At 42.9% G+C, this 17,124-nt stretch overlaps 1 protein-coding gene across 2 annotated transcripts; it reads right to left on the bottom strand.

Annotated features, from left to right (window-relative positions):
- Nucleotides 1-3,129: 3,129 nt before the first annotated feature.
- LOC144728596 (gamma-secretase subunit PEN-2-like) lies at nucleotides 3,130-14,120 on the bottom strand. Of its 2 annotated transcripts, none has more exons than XM_078608130.1 (4): nucleotides 13,992-14,120; nucleotides 11,642-11,718; nucleotides 8,465-8,569; nucleotides 3,130-5,093 (listed from the first exon to the last, which is right to left on the bottom strand). In XM_078608130.1, exons 2-4 carry the CDS (start codon nucleotides 11,700-11,702, stop codon nucleotides 4,954-4,956), a joined length of 306 nt encoding a protein of 101 aa, XP_078464256.1. In that variant the 5' UTR covers nucleotides 11,703-11,718; nucleotides 13,992-14,120; the 3' UTR covers nucleotides 3,130-4,953. The 2 variants fall into 2 exon arrangements, with proteins under 2 accessions (XP_078464256.1, XP_078464257.1); XM_078608131.1 differs by having other exon boundaries at nucleotides 13,806-14,078.
- Nucleotides 14,121-17,124: the final 3,004 nt, after the last annotated feature.

Genomic DNA, 17,124 nt, shown 5'->3' with positions numbered 1-17,124 from the left:
CTCACTTTACCGAAAGAACCAAGAAGATGAATACCGGCAGTCATGAAAGCTTTATATCGAAATTTAACCTATAGGATGTTTCAGAGTACTACAGGATGGCGTTTCAGCCGTTAAAAAGCCCATAAACCCCTCCTGCGTTATTCCAATTAACGATGTTCAATTTCGCCTAGATGACGATACAAATCAGTAATGTGTTCAGTGTAAGACGAACTCACTTAACTGTCGGACCACGGGAAACATAATAAAATAATATAATATAAAATAAAATAATAAATGTCTTATTACTTCCCTTCTACGTGACTTTACCGAAAGAACCAAGAAGATGAATCCCTGCAGTCACGAAAGCTTTAAATCGAACTCATGTGTTCATGGCACGGTGCGCCAACCGGTGTGTCACCACTCTCAACCCTCGATAACTTTTAACGGGACTTAAATTGAACGGTGCGCTGGGGATAAACATCTCATCGAGGAACAAATTCTGAAAAAGTGTGAAAAGAATCATGGACACGTCCCATGCTTCGACTTAGGGGCCGTCCATAAATGACGTCACGCACCTGGAGGGGGGGGGGGTCAGACATTTGTGACGATGTGTGACGAGGGGAAGGGGTTGAGAAATGTGACGTCACATCAAAGTGCGCAACTTTGAATAAATATAGAATTGTTATAACAACACTAATTGTTATAACAACACTCCTACAACATCAGAGTGCAGCGCCACATTAAATACGCACTACAACGACAATAGTTTAAAGCGATTTGAAGCATGTTTTATTTGGGGGGGGGGCAGAGCTTCGTGACGTCATATTTGAGGGGGGGGGGGTCTGACTTTTTGTGACGCCGCGTGACGAGGGGGTGGGGGGGTCAAAAATCGTCCAAAATCGCGTGACGTCATTTATGGACGGCCCCTTACATTGAGAGACAGAGAGAAGGAGCACGTGAATCAGAGAACGTGCGCAGGTGACGCTGGTCTACAGCCAAAATGCTGCCGGAATAAACGTAGTCCATAAATGACGTCACGCGATTTTAGACGATTTTTGACCCCCCCCCCCCCATCGTCACACGGCGTCACAAAAAGTCAGACCCCCCCCCCTCAAATATGACGTCACAAAGCTCTGCCCCCCCCCCCCCCACAAATATAAAACATGCTTCAAATCGCTTTAAACTATTGTCATTGTAGTGCGTATTAATGTGGCGCTGCACTCTGATGTTGTAGGAGAAAGCATTTATTTAAAAGTCTATTTAATAAAGTAGAACGTGTTGTCTATATTTATTTAAAGTTGCGCATTTTGATGTGACGTCATATTTCTCAAACACCCCCCCTCCCTCGTCACACATCGTCACAAATATCTCACCCCCCCCCCTCCCCTAGGTGCGTGACGTCATTTATGGACGGCCCCTAAATATATAGACAAAACAGATTGACAACTGTTCAGAAAAGTACACGGACTTGGGCAGGACACGTCAGCTGACAGCGAAGATTCTCCTCGTTGTTGTCGTAGTTGTTGTCGTACGGCTCATGATGCCGATGCAGAGTAACAACCAAAGTGTCACCTTCACGTGGGCAAGCCCAGGTAACCGCGTCCGGAGTAAGCGGAGTGCATCATCGCTATTCTTAGATTTTTTCGGTAAAGTCACGTAGGTAAAACAAATTAAACTAATAAAAGTAAAATAAAAGTAAAATACAAATATTTTACTTTTATTAATTTTTTTACCGACGTGACTTTACCGAAAAAAACCTCAGAATATGAATCCTTGCAGTCACGTATTTGTGGATTGGGGCCATTGCGTCGTTTTCCGTTGTACTGGAGGAATTTTTAATTTTCCATTTTGCTCATCGGGGTATCCGCATCTGCTGCTGCCATGGTTTGTGAAGTGGATGCGGTTGAGGGGTGGACCGTGAGCAGCTTCGTGGGAGATCAAATCCCCCCAGGGGATCTTCTGCTTTGGGTCTTTCCATCGTTCATCGAAGGGACGGTGCATGATGGTCAAGCGCAATGATGGAGTGGCAGCCAAGGAATGGAACGCGTCCGTGGAGACGGAGGGATGGCGTGAGCTTGAAACTAAACAATAAACTTTTTTTTAATGTACCCGGTAAGGCCCACTGAGCAAGACAGCATTTTTTTTACAGATGCGACTTGGTCCACAAATGATAGCTCAACGAAGTGCCTCATCATGCGGAAACTTATAGCAGCCAGATTCTCAAAACGCGTGTCGATTCTACGAGTTGTATGGAAATGACCAGATCGCAGCAACACGAGTGGATGGCGGCGGTGGCGGCTTGCGGGAGACCTGCAACCAGCAGTGGATTGACCAGGACTACTGATGATGAACGTTTTCAGAATACGTGTGTAGTGGCGCCCACAGACATCCTCGCTTTCCCATTTTGAAAATAAAACATGCTTCCAATCGCTTTAAACTATTGTCATTGTAGTGTGTATTTAATGTGGCTCTCGCACTCTGATGTTGTAGGAGTGTTGCTATAATTAGTGTTGTTATAACAATTCTATAGTTATTTAAAGTTGCGCATTTTTATGTGACGTCACATTTCTCAAACCCCCCCCCCCCCTTAGGTGCGTGACGTCATTTATGGACGGCCCCGAATATCGTGGCAGCTTTGGGAGGCTTTCATCCAGCAGTGTATTGACCGTGGCTGTTGGTCAATCAAAAACGTGACCGCAATAGGAGGGTCAGGTTTGAAGGGATGCCAAAATTGTAGGCGATAGACACGTACACTTACAGCCCTCAATCCACTGCTGGATGAAGGCTTCCCCACATCATGGTAGCTATTTGAGCATACTTCACCACCCTGGTCTGTGCGGGTTCAAGGCAGGGGGAGCGTAGAAGTACAATGGACATTTATGCAGTGCTCGTTTCTGTCCTGCCAGGCGATAACGCCTGAATTAATGCATGGTGCTGACCAATCGAATGTCTCGCCAGGCTCCAACCTGCTGTGCCGACAAAATCTGATGAGATCAGGCACATTCTGCGCGATTTGGTTTGAAAAACTTGAGGCTGCGTTTATTTTTGCGAAGGCAAAATGTCTGGGAACCAAGTCATTTGAAAATGGTATCGGTCCGATGCGTGTCGTCGTTCCAAGTTGCAACTTGAATGATGACAATTCACAAACAGTCAAATGTGAAGCGACTTTATTTGTTCATTGGGAACATTTAATGTCAGTAATGTACACACTTCCGAAAGCAAAGTGTCTGTGAAATTCGAACAGCGGAGTAACATCGTATGGAATTACAAGATCGAAATCGTCCCAATACGTTTCAGATCGCCAAAAGAAAACACCACAATTGATATCCTAAAAATTAAGAAAAACACAAGCTGTTGGGTGTACCACACAGTATAAACGGACACATATTTATGGAATACCAAGAGGACATTTGAGAGTAAAACGCGAAGCATTTAAACTCAACCACGACATTATTCAAAGATGAAAGTACTTGAAATGACAAAAAATATGGGACGCATTACTTCAAATAAACGTGGAAGGTTTTGCAACCGTCTATTAACGTATGCTCAAAAAAGCCAAACATTTCAGTAAATGCACGTTTTAGTAATTTCGATAATGTAGAAAGAGCGTTTGTTCACCTTGCCTTTATGCTGACAAGTCTATGCTCCAAGTCTTCTCAAACCCACTGATCATCAAGCATGATCAGGAGGCCCTCATCCAACAGTAGATTGCCAAAGAGGGCTGCATATTTACTTGTTTTGCTGAAAGAGCATTTGTGAAGGCATGTATAATTCGTCACTCATTACAAAGCTTCACTGTTATGTATGAACACAAAACACTGCACTGTTTGCAATACTTTCAAAACCATATATACACAATTAATTCACGCAGAATATAAGTTCATTCAGAAAATGTAATCCCTTGCAGGGCAGCAAGGCAATTAAAGGGCATTGTTAGCATGCTGTAGTTACTCTGCAGTAAGCTACTTGGGATATCTGCCAAATCTGACTGGCATCTTACGAGGCCAAATACTTCCTAATCTAAAAAGCACACGTGTGGAAATGCTTACAATAATAATTATGCATCGGTAGTATGAACACAAAACATCCCAGTGCACAAATATCCACGTTCAAAAGTGCCCAATTTTTCTAATATCGTTTGCATAAAAAAAGACCCTTGTATACATGAACACCTATGCATGTGACCAACCCTGAAGCGGGATCAGAGGTCGCAACCGGGTACCCGATACCCGTACCCTACCCGATACCCGGCTACCCATACCCGGCCGGGTACGGGTACCCGTTTGCGACCCTGGTGCGGCCGGGTACGGGTAAGGAATCAAAACCCGTTTGCGACCTCTGAGCAGGATACATCCTTTGCACGAATTTCCTTGAATCTGGATGCCCATATATACAGCGTGTCCTGGACAAAAATGTGAGCATTTATAGGATATCCTGCATATAAATGGTGTTTTTGTTGGGACGCCTACAATTTAACCAAAGCTAAAGAAGAAAAAAAGTAGAAAATCGTACGAACCAATTATTAACAAAAATGTATGAAAAGCTGTGCCGACTGGTTCGCTGCGTCTCCACACTGCGCAAGTAACGTTGTGTGCCAGGTAGTCCCAAGTTGTGCACGATACTACGCAGTAACTAATTCAGCTATCCTTCGATTCACCACTAGCTCCACCACACCTGTGAACCAAGCATTCACGATACAAAAAAAATGTAAGTTTATATCTCATTATTATATACTTGTGTTAATATACGGTGCGTTCAAAAAAAATAGCACAATGGGATAAATTTAGATTTCATGGATTTATGAAAAATAAAACTGGTAAACCTGATCACCCCACCACCACCCCTGAATCAGCCCGCTATATTCGAGGACCCACTGTTGAGCCAACAACATGCCAAGAGCCCTCTCTGCAAGTGTAAACGCCCTTGTGCGCACTCGAAGGGGGTGGGTGTCCTGCCGCCGGCAACTCGCGAACATCACGGGATGCCGAAGGGGATGGTGAAGGACATGTAGTCGCCTGTGGCTCCCCACTGCGGGCGGAAGTGCTGATAGATAGAGATCCACACAGTGAGGACCACGGTCCAGCCCAGCACGCCGATCGCCGAGCGGACCACATCTGCGCACACGGAAACATTCACGACGCGCCGTGCGGCGTAAACGCAGCGTCGGGAGCGCGACAGAATCCGAAAGGCCACGCGGCGTCTGGTGAGAAAAAGTCAGGCATTTTTATTTTGCACAGATAGCGCCCGTCGGTGATAAATCCCCTGCGTTGTGTGGCTATGGATTTCTATACGAGTCCACAGGTCTCTAATGTCAGTGTGCGGGTTTCTCTTACGAGTATATGGGTCTGCATACGAGTTTATACATCTTGTTTGCGAATGTCTACAATACGATGTAGATTTACGTGGCGCATGAATGCGATCAGATCTCAATACACCGCATAAAAAACGGTGCAGGCACATTTACGTTGCAAAGAGGCAGTCACTTAAAGACAGAGGGAAAAAAAGCAAGGTTTTGAACCAGGAGGCACGGATGACTGCGGCAATGGAGTCCCAGACTTTGAGGTTGACTGTAGCCTTTGATAGAAAGCCTTGGGTTGCTTGAGCAGACGATGCAAGGAGGGGAGTAGAGTGTGATGAGGAGAGGAGAGGCGAGGCAAGATGTGGGAGAGTGCATAGAAGGGAGTAGAGTGAGATAACAGCGGAGTGGTAGGCAAGGGTGGGTCCATGGATCATCTTAAAGGACAGCAAGCGCAATCTTGAAATTGATCTGAAATTGAATTGGAAGCCAGGAAGGGTCTGGAGCATTGGGGGCAGCGTGGTTTTGTTTACAGGTTTGGAATGTGACAACAACTTTTGGGATCATCAGGAGATGAAGGAATCATGGAGACCGAGGCACGCCAACGATCGTGTGTCCTGTGTGTTTGTTTGGGGCAGTGCGACCGAGCAATTTTTATTTTAAACCTCTTTCGTCTGCAAGTGGTATGATTCAAAGGCATTGAAAACACACAAAACAAGTGTTTGTAGCTTTTAGAAGCTAGAAAAGCGAGTGTATATTCACAAATCCCACTTTGATCGTGGTCATGAAAACCCTTCACAAAGCTCGTGCTTTATTTCAAGTTAATGAGACGAGGCTCAAAAGAAAGCTGTCTCTGGTGTGGACCAATCAGTTTCAAGGACAACGCATATCTTATCAGAGTGTGTGTTTTTGTTTGCATTTTGACTGCAAGTATTATGGTTAATGCAGACATGAATCCTTGTAAAAAGGTTTCAGTTTTGTTGCCAGAAAAAAGGGGAGAAACCCTATTATCAATACTCTTAGTTCTTTCGGTAAAGTCACGTAGGTAAAAAATGAAATTAAAATTAATACAAATAAAATAATATTTTTTACCTACGTGACTATACCGAAAGAACTAAGAGTATGAATCCTTGCAGTCACGAAAGCTTCAAATCTAGAATTAACACCCTATTATTAATGTAAGTAGTTTTTACATGGCTCGATGTCCACAATTATGCCAAATGTTTACAAAGTACTCTTAAATAACGATAGCACCATTCTAAACCTATGCCGCTAATGAAGCATTTCAATGTAAACAATCTCCTAAACATTGAAAAATACTGGCTCGCCATCAATCGGGAGCGAGTGATTGAAGATGCATCCCAATTTAAATGCGGAACATGAAAATAAAAATGCCTTTATTTTCATTACTACAGAAAACTGTCCCTTGGCTGATATTAACGTGAAATGCACGAATTACATGTCAACCAACATGTGCAATGCAAATTAGCCTTGTATAGTATGAACAAACTTAAGCATGCGACCAATGTTTTAATTTTAAAATATATATATGCAGACACAAGGTCGTCAGATGAAAAATTCAAATTCATAATTATCCCCAAAACGGTATCGTATTAATTTTCACCACTAACATTGTATACACTCAGCAAAGTCGGTGTTTGTCTGCGGGGCTAACAGATAACAGAAGGTTGTGCTGAAACTCATTATTTATAACATCTGAATGCATGTGTGACCATAGGGCGACGATGTTGCGCATTAGCATACTCCGGTCTGACAATGTCCACTTGTGATGTCCCCGACTGGGACGTGCCGAAATTAAAAGTGTGCTCAGCTGTGGCAGAGACCTGCACTCATCCACGTTTGCCAAGTACAAAGCTCATGTCTGAGCCGGTGGATTAGGCGTAATGATTTAAGCTAAGCAAACAACGTGCCATGGAATTCACCAAAGTGGTGGATGCAACAAGAAATACACTTTTTGTGTGCATGTGTTATAACATTTGATGTATTTTATTACCTTAAGTATTTTAACAATTTCAATTCAGTGGGCGCCTATATCAATAAACTCAGCCTTTGTGTTTGTCTGCCTTCCAGATGTTATTCTCGCTGTATAATCATGAATCAACATAGGAGTTTTAATATTATAAACATGCATATCAATAGTTCTATAACCACTGCTGTTGGTTGCACCTGGCCTTACAATTAATATCCAGTTCACCCTACCCATATACTGTAATTCCCAATGATTTATATTTATATTCTTGAAGTCTTTCGGTAAATTCACGTAGATAGGTTCAAAGAAAATTATCAAAAATAACAGAAAACTACGACGTTTCGACCGCAACGCAAGCGGTCGTCTTCAGGAAAAGGGTATATTTGTCTTTTGCAAAAGCGATCATTTAATTTAATGCAAAATTGCCACTTTTCTAAATAATACAAATCCAACGTTCTTACGTCAAGGGCCGGCCTTATCTGATTAACCTAAAAAGGGATAGCACAAATGGAAAAAATAAAATTTTTAAAATGTTCTTGCTGTGGATTTCACACCTGATGACGATTGCTTGTGTTGCAGTCGAAACGTCGTGATACATTTTTTGTTTAATATTTGTATTATTTTATTATTTCCCTTCTACGTGACTTTACCTAAAGAACAAAGAATATGGAAATAAAGCAGTGCAGTGATATGGATTCTGACTTAATTGAAGGGGAAAGTGTACAAGACCAGCACTGTGACATATGGGTTTGAATATTGGACTAAAAACCCACAAGAGGAGCAGCAGATGCTGCGTACCACATGGAAAACTGACGAGATGCCAACATGAATCTTGGGGAATACAATAATGGTTTGGCCTTGAAATTAAGCAATGCGGAATAAGGCAAGGATGGTGGAACTCATTTTAGGCAAGCCGAGAGTAAGGCGAGTCGATGGGTTGGGGCATATTGTCAGACGAGAGGAAAACCACATCGGCAGGAAGGTGATGATCATAGAAGCACCATGGTGGAGACTGAGGCAGGCCTAAAAAGAGGTTGTTTCAAGTGGACAACCAGGACGTGAAGGACTGGAATGGATATGATGATGTCCCAGTAAAAGGAATGAGTGGAAAAAGACAGCAAGGCAGGCAGACCCCACAAGTGGGGGAAATAAATGGCATGAACAATAAATCAGTGTAGACCCAAGGGCATGGCACTCACACTTTTTTATCTCGGCTTGCTCCTGGTATTGTGGCTTCATGAATGCTTCCTTGAAGAACCAGATGGAATTCACCAGCCAGAGGAAGGGCAGCAGAATAAATCCTCCTGCGTACCATTGCAGAAAGCAACAAAGGGTGAATGGACACATCAAGACGACTTGTTCCACTTATCCAGGACATGATTTCTTGGCTCGTCACACATCCTTGACCACAATGCTGTTTGATCACATTCCACCTTGAAAGCTCGGCAATGTTGGAAACGGTTAGTAATTTGGGTAGGGACATAGCTCGGCAAATGAGGGCTTATTTAGTTTTAAAAAGCTGTCAATCACTCGATTTCGGCTGACGTCACAACTCTGGGCCAGTATTCAAACATATTCAGTGTAGAGAGAGCACAGTGCTCCCACGAGGTGTTAAGACAATTTGAGGTCCAATCTGTTCCACGAATATTCAAATATCCAGCGAACAGAATGATCCATTGTTAAACGTGCGCAGCTGGTGTATCAAAACAAGTATAAAATTTTTTTTATTTTAACATGTTCAGTAGGTTTGTAAATGACTTTATAAAAATAGCCATGCAAGCCTCGCTTATGCCAAGGCTCTTGAAACTCAATGAGGCTTTCATCGATCCTCCCTCTTTGAAACTAAAATACTGTCAGATGGCATTTAGGCGCCCTAAAGCAAATCCTTATCCTTTAATTCTTATCCTGTAGTGGAATGTTTGGCCTATTCCATTCCAGTGAGTGTTTGACATGTGGGAGGATTTCAGAGTTCATGCACATGTCAATCAACTGCTGGATGCGGATCCGTGGGCGTTGACCATACTTCACCACGCTGAAAAATGATGGTTGGTGAAGGCATAGAGAAGGGCATAAACATGACAGCATAGTACGGTACAACAATGGATATCGCTGCACCACCATGGATCCTGCTGCTGGGAAACTGGAGGAAGCAGGGAAATCCTATACATAAAACAGGGTAACACTCAAAGCTCCATGCAGATACTTTTAAGAATCAATTACCGTTCTGCCTGCTCATGGCTACCACGAGCTTTAAATGTGGTGCATATCAAACCTGAAACTAAAATTCCCATGTCAGCTAAAGTTTGTCCATACAAATGCCACAGTTTACATGTACACCAATGGTTTCCTATATGTGAATAAATCACCACAATATTGAATTATCTAAACCCATTTCAAGTGCGAAACATTCAATAAGAAACATGGATACGTACTGAGAGGATGGAACAAAACCTCAAATGTGAACAAATAAACATGGAGAGATGTGCAAGAGTTTGGATTATACGGAGAAATAAAGAGGAACGCAGGTTAATGAGGTAATCTTTTCCGGTTAAGAAAAGTACAGCAACTGGGTTTGGGCAGGATACGTTAGCCGCCGGAGGAACTAGAATAAAGATTTAGTAGCAACAGCTAAAAGAGGGAAAGCACCCAAAAGGACAATGCTGCAGTTGCTGGGATGGAATGTCACATTGTGGAACTGAAGGATGGTGGCGACTTGGGTAGAGGCCTTCATCCAGTCGTGGATTGGTCATGGGCTGATTGATGATGATGAGGATGATAAAATGGAATACATATATCACAAACAAAAAATGAGGACGCCGAAACATTCCAAAAAAAGTCGCACATTATGTGCAAAAGCAGAATGCACTCATTGCTCGACAAAGTAACATGACTGACTTGCTTTTTAATCCTAAGTGAGCGGTTCACTCTGGCCGAGTGCTGACCTTGCCTTTGGAATGAATCACACGTTTCATGCGCATTAAAGCTGACAGCCGGGATTACCGCTCATATCCCCAAAATGCAGAAATCCGAACGTCAGCAAGTGCTAAGCAAACACGTTATGCAAGTGTTTATTGCGTGATGTGCAGCCACGGCGGTGGCATCATTCACAGGACAAAGCACCTTTCGAAATATAATTTATCCCTATCAGATAACTTAAACGCATGGGTCTTTTTTTCCCCAGAAAAATTTAGCCAGGATAAATTCATCAATGCCTACAAAGTACAGTTTGATAGTTATCAAAATACAATTCATATGCTTTCAGTCAATGGATGTTACAGATGCTACAAAAACTGCATTAATCATTACTTTGCCAAAACTTACTATGAACAGCCAAAGGAGTGAAAGTGCCCAAGCAGAGGCCCACTGTGGATAAGCAGCAATGAAATCAGCTGGTGTGCAGGCCTAGTACGATTGCTGCATCGCTGGTCTGTGAGAGATGGTGACCAGCTCAGGGAGACCTTGAATGTATGTGTTGTACTTATTTTGTACCGTACGTAGTCAACCATGCCAACTATGCTCATCCAGCAGTCGTTAGATTAAGGCCAATGATGAAACGGCACAATAGTACCACACTAATGAGCAGCCTTAGGTACATCTTGGTGGTAAAACGGTACATAAAAAGTCAAAAACGGTACATAAAAAGTAAAAAATGGCACACATCTGTGTTCCCCATTGTGTTGAATCGTGAATTCGCAAAGTAACGGAAAGTGTGTCGGTAAGGATTTTCCAGAGCCCAGAGTTTAGCATGGACAAGACAATACCCAAACGCGTAATGGAAAACTCATTCATTTAGCTTTCACCGCATTCAGATTGACGTAGGTGTTCTGCAAACCACTGATGGTCTCACTTTCCTTCACTGCGTGCGTAACAATGGACCAGCTGCTTGTGGCAGGGTGTGCTAACGAAAATAACCGAGATTGCTTGATCGGGACAGATGCTTCAACCGGTCCTTAAAATACACAACAAAGTTTGGATGTACAGAGTTTCTAAACATGACCACCTCCCAAGATGCAGTAATGAAATGGTGGGCAAATGTATTTTGTTGATAGAGGCAGCCATAGGCAGAGGTAAAAAATAAGAATAACAAATGGGAGGCAATGGATGAGAATGAGCAACCAACGACTGAGTGATGTTTGACTGAAAGCTTCAACAGAAGGCCTTGAATGGTGCAGCAGTGTGCATAGAGGAAAGTAGAATGCGATACAAGGAGAGGTAGGCAAGGACGAATCCATGGAGGAATCTTGAAGGTGGTGGGATCGAGATGTTGATCCAGCACTGACTGGAGCGAATTGGGGTGACGTGTTCACTTTTATTGGCGAGGTGTCGGGCAACTGAAAAAGAAGACATGGACGTCATTTTCACACTCGCATCGTTACCTCTGTAGTATTTCCTGCAGAGGCTGAGCTTGTCTTCATTGGTGACCCGCTCCAAATTCATCCTGAATCAAATGGACCTGCACAACACGGGTGACAATTTAAGCATAAATTAAGACATCTAAAGTAATTGACCATGTCTTGGCTGTGCAGATTTGTCAATATTTGAATTTCAAAAACAATACTCTGCATCAAAACTGACCTGTAGTGAGCGCACTGCAATGTGAACTTGGCGACAGAGTTCGTTGAATGAACACGGCTGACAAGTGGCAAGCGATATTCCTACTGTGGTTTCTGGGCCACCCACCCCTACCAATCCGTACTGACCAGCGTGTTGAAGTGTGGTGGTGAAACAAACCTACAACCGACGCACCAAGGATAGTCTTCATTCCGTATTGGATAGACAAAGGGCTGTTCATTAACATTACTTCTATCGTTATTTTTCTTTAAATGACATACAAGCTTATGTTTTCTCTGTAGGGCTTTTGAAAAACAAGTTAATATATTTTTCATTGTGAACCCCCATTAATTGGAAATATATAACCGAAATCACATATCAAATACCCACCAAAAGCTAATAACAGTGATACAGATTATCTCGCTTGAAATATTGCTTTTGCCTTGAGCTTCCAATAATTTCACACTGTTATTCGGGCCATGTCACGAGACATTCCATCCTGAAAACTTGGTAGAAAGGAATTCACATAAATAGGCTTGTCACCAAAGCACCCTGAAAAGATGCGATCTCATCAGGTCTCAGAAGTTAAGGAGATGCGAGCCTGGTTATCACTCGGGTGCGTGGCCAATTGTACAAACAGCACGTGCTGTTTTGGGTGCATGGCTGCGAGATGCGATGCCAGGATATGGCAAAGTGACTAGTGCGGTACACCGTTACATTTGGTCAATTGCTTGATTGAAGAATGGCGTGTGGAGCTCTCAGTGCATCTTTTCCCTTGTGTGCATTCTCATCGGCGGAACACTCACTTTTGAACCCGCAACATATCCCAAATGGAAAGACTCAAAATGAATTATTAGCGAGGGTTTTCCCAAGTAAATTATTTGCACTGTTACTTGGCCTCTTTATGCAATTGTTAGTTTATCTAATTGTTTATCCAATTGTTTGTGCTCGTTTCGCATGTTAAACCGTTTTCATTTGATTCTCTGAGACTTGCCAAACACAAATTGCGTCATTATTTTTTGTTCATTAAGTATTTGGTTAACAACAGGCTTGAACCACCACAAGGCTACATTTCAAGACCCCAGTTTAACGTCGCTGTCACATCCGCGGACTAGGACTTTTCTACGAGATCGTCATCGACGTACACCTGGGATGAATCAAAGTCGATTAAGCCAATGAGTCGACACGAAAGTTATAGACATTTATTTTTTACTCGAGTTGATTTACCCGAGACCCCCTTCCAAAAACGTTGGCCAACTCCCTCCCACAAAAGTGACGCAGATTATAAGTTGATGGCGTCGCCAAATCACGCACAACACCTCCCGTCCAGCGGCACACACGGTCAAGAGGCCTTATTCCCCACCTATTTTCGCTATCGGGGATTGAGTAATCGAACCTGTTAGGCGAATCGATTACTGAAATTGGATATGCAAAGTTTCACGCCCCAACTCCCGATGACTTTCCATCAATCCATTTAAAAATCGATTTCCTTTTTTTTGTTCAACGTTACGGTGAACGTATGCGCCTCTATCGGGCTACATAGTGGGGGGGGTCAAGTATAGGCCCTGAACAAACTTCCACACACACAGAGAACAAAACAACAGTGACATTAATCGATACATTTGTTGTATCGCCACCACGGCTGCGGGTTAACGTGGCGTTGTCAATCCACCGCTGGATGAGACCGACCGCTTCGTGGTCCGATTCAACGGACATCAAATAGTCGCGGTCCTCCCTCAACTCTGCCGCTCGCCCTCCTCATTGTCAATCGCTTCGTAAGCCCCCCCCCCCGCCGCGTCGAAAGAGCAAAGCCCTTCACACAAACAACAACAATAATCTCTGGTTCTTTCGGTAAAATCGCGTAGATAACCTCCCACCCCCCCATCTCCCCTGTGAACTCCTACAGCCAAACACCCTCCCCCCGCCCATTCCCTACCCTCTCCCGTGCCGATATAAAGCCACAACAGCAGAAACATTTGTATTCCTCACCTGAATTCGGACGCTTGTGTTGCGACCGAAACGTCGTTTTATTTTATTTTATAATTTTTTTAAATATCTACGCGACTTTACCGAATGAATCAGCGAGTATTGATTACTGCGGTCACAAAGTTTCAAATAAACGATGATAATAACCTTCCCCCCGCGCCTGATAGCTAACGCGTGGTGTTATCGAACCTCTTTATTGAGATAAATGTAAACGCAGGACCCGAGGTGGTGGTGGTGCTTTTCAAAGGCCCTCGACTCTCGGTGAAGACGAAATCCGGAAGTGGGCGAAGTCTCGCGAGGGTTGAGATCTCGCGATGATCTCGCGATGAGACAGGGTCTCTTCTGGACGATCACACCGCGTTTTATTGGTAGAGGCTTGCTGCAGCCTCTTCCGGTAGAGTTATAAATCTACCCGCGTATTTAATTGGGAAAGGTGCTTTCTCTTACGGAAGAATCATTCGAGTTTTATCGGCAGCTTCTTCGGCTTCCGGTAGCTATATACATTCATATTCTTAGGTTTTTTCGGTAAAGTCACGTAGGTAAAAAATTAAAAATAATAATTTTATATTATATTTAATTTTTATTTTTATTAATTTAAAATTTTTACCTACGTGACTTTACCGAAAAAACCTAAGAATATGAATCCTTGCAGTCACGAGAGCTTCAAATCTAGAAGCTATATAAATGTTCTTCAGTTTCAATAAGCCAATAGCCCGCGGTTTAAATGGAAGCTTCATCTTCCGGAAGAGGAATTCGTGTTTTATTAGTAGCTTCTTCTGCTTCCAGAATCAAACGTCCGCCGTTTGATGTCAACTTCTTCTTCCGGAAGAATATTTATTGTTTTATTGGGGGATCTTCCGCTTCCAGAAGCAATCTTCCGCGTTTGTTATTGTGCATTGGACGGAGCGCCGTGCAGTATTCCACTTCCAGAAGATGAATTCCGGCGCGTTTTATTGACCTCTACCATTTTCCAGAAGATGGCAATGCATTTCATAAAAAAAATTAACCCGTAAAAACAAAGTTTTTCACTATAAATCCTTTATATGCGTGGCATCGGTTTTATTTTATTATTCATTTCTGTTTTTCTTGAGTAAGAGTTTCATTTTTATCACATTGGTATTTTAAATAAAATATGAATTTTTTTTTCCTAAAAAGTGGAAAAAGAATTTTCAAGAAAATAAATTGTCACGCACAACGAGTCTGTGTGCAAAATGTCAGCTCGATTGGATCACGGGAAGTGGGTTAAAAAACGATCGAAAGATTTGCACGGTCGTAAGCAAGCAAGCAAGTGAACTTAATATAAAGGATTTAAAAAGTAACACAGATTTCATAACGCAGGGTTTAATTTTGGGGGAGAAAAGGGTTAGATTGCGTCCATATAAACGTGTCGTTAAACCCGCCACCACCCGACACAGCCAATTAGTAATGTGATAAACATTACGAAACAAGAGGATGATTGATTGGTGGAAAACCACTTGCATTAACATTGGCTGTTGACATTTGGACTACGCCCATTTAAAACCCTTATAAACAGTTTGCCTTTGGAAGCTAACCCCCCTTTTCCTGAAGACGACCGCTTGTGTTCTGCGATCGAAACGTCGTAGTTTGCGTTATTTTCTTTGAACCTATCTACGTGACTTTACCGAAAGACCCAAAGAATAAGAGGATGTTTACACAAATCTGGCTGTCGCCTGATGATGCTGGTTGTTGTAATTGCTGGAAAAATGTCACGGTGTTCGTAAATGTTGTAGTGGGTTTAGTCTCCAACACACCGGTGTGCTGTACTAGTAACGAATTGGCATGAACATCAATGTGTCGTTAAACCCGCCACCACCCGACGCAGCCATTTAGTAAGGTTTGTCACCTTCTTGGTTCTTTCGGTAAAGTCACGTAGAAGGGAAATAATAAAATAATAAAAATAAAACATAATAAAATAATTCTCACGACGTTTCGGCCACAATGCAAGCAGACGGTTGCTTGCATTGTGGCCGAAACGTCGTGAGAATTATTTTATTATGTTTTATTTTTATTATTTTATTACTTCCCTTCTACGTGACTTTACCGAAAGAACCAAGAAGATGAATCCCTGCAGTCACGAAAGCTTTAAATCGAAATTTAAGGTTTGTCACGTTAACAGAACGTGGCCAATTCGTTACTAGTTCAGCACCACCGGTGTGTTGGAGAGCAAAGCCACAACATTTACAATCTGACGTACGACGTTTCGCCAGTAATTCCAACCGGCACCATCAGGCGGACAGACAAATTTGTGGAGCATTATGACTGCAGGTATTGTGGTCTATGCAAACATGACTCCTTGTAAAAAAAGGTGTCAGTTTTGTTGCCAGATAGAAGGGTAAAAACCAATTATATTTTTACTGGCAAATGAGGTTCCCATGGTGAAATCCTCCTGTTTAGTTCCTTAAATAGAGGGGTGGTTGTGATGGCATCGATTGTGAGCCCTGCACGTGCGAAGGGGGAGGGAGATGTGGTGGTGTTGAAGCATAAATACGTTGCCACGTTTTGTCCCCGTGCCAAATTTATTCATTGGATGTCGGGTGATGGAGGGTTCATCGACACGTTTTTTTACCGAGCCGAAAGAAATCAAGTAATAAGGATGCAACTAAAACATGCGTTCCGACCATATCCTGTCTGGACTGAAACTATCTATGCCAATGGTGATGGGAGTGAGGCCAAAGATGAACATTTAATCTGTTATCTTGGATGAACCACCCTCGAGGATTCTAAACAGTCACACACATAAACAATCTCAATTTTATTAACAGCGCAAATAAATACTAGATAGCAGGAGGTAATAAAATATAATTACAGTCTGAAATGTTTTATTCGCTTTTATAAATTCACTAGCTGTACTACCCCGGCTTCGCCCGGGACTTGGATCCACCACGCCCGGCCGCCTTTGTCTCCCCAGTGGCGATGTTTACACACCACACCAGTTACTCGTTTTGAGGCTGAGTCGACCTAGGGGAGGCACAGGAGCGGCTGAATCATCGTTACCGGTGGTGGCCGTGAGCAGGAATCGAACTCGGATCGCTGGGTTCGTAGCGCAGCGCGCTAACCACTACACTACAATGCGTTACGCTTCCACGTGCGTGGGTCACGTGACAGATTTGACGTCACAGTTCAGTTGCCGTGCAAAAAATCTATGCATTTTTGAGCTCCACCCCAAAAAAAAACTAAAGTGTATTTTCATAATTTTTGCATGGTGTACAGTCTGGAAAGTATCCACATGGCAAAGTTTGTTGCATGTTGGGAAGTACGCTAAACATTTTGAACAGACACATATTCACAACTTTGCCTTTTA

The sequence above is a fragment of the Lampetra planeri genome, chromosome 29 (assembly GCF_965212315.1).
Source record: "Lampetra planeri chromosome 29, kcLamPlan1.2.h2, whole genome shotgun sequence".
Taxonomy (NCBI): Eukaryota; Metazoa; Chordata; class Hyperoartia; order Petromyzontiformes; family Petromyzontidae; genus Lampetra; species Lampetra planeri.
The sequence above is the reverse complement of the archived record's forward strand: the minus strand, read 5'-3'. Positions and strand labels throughout refer to the sequence as shown.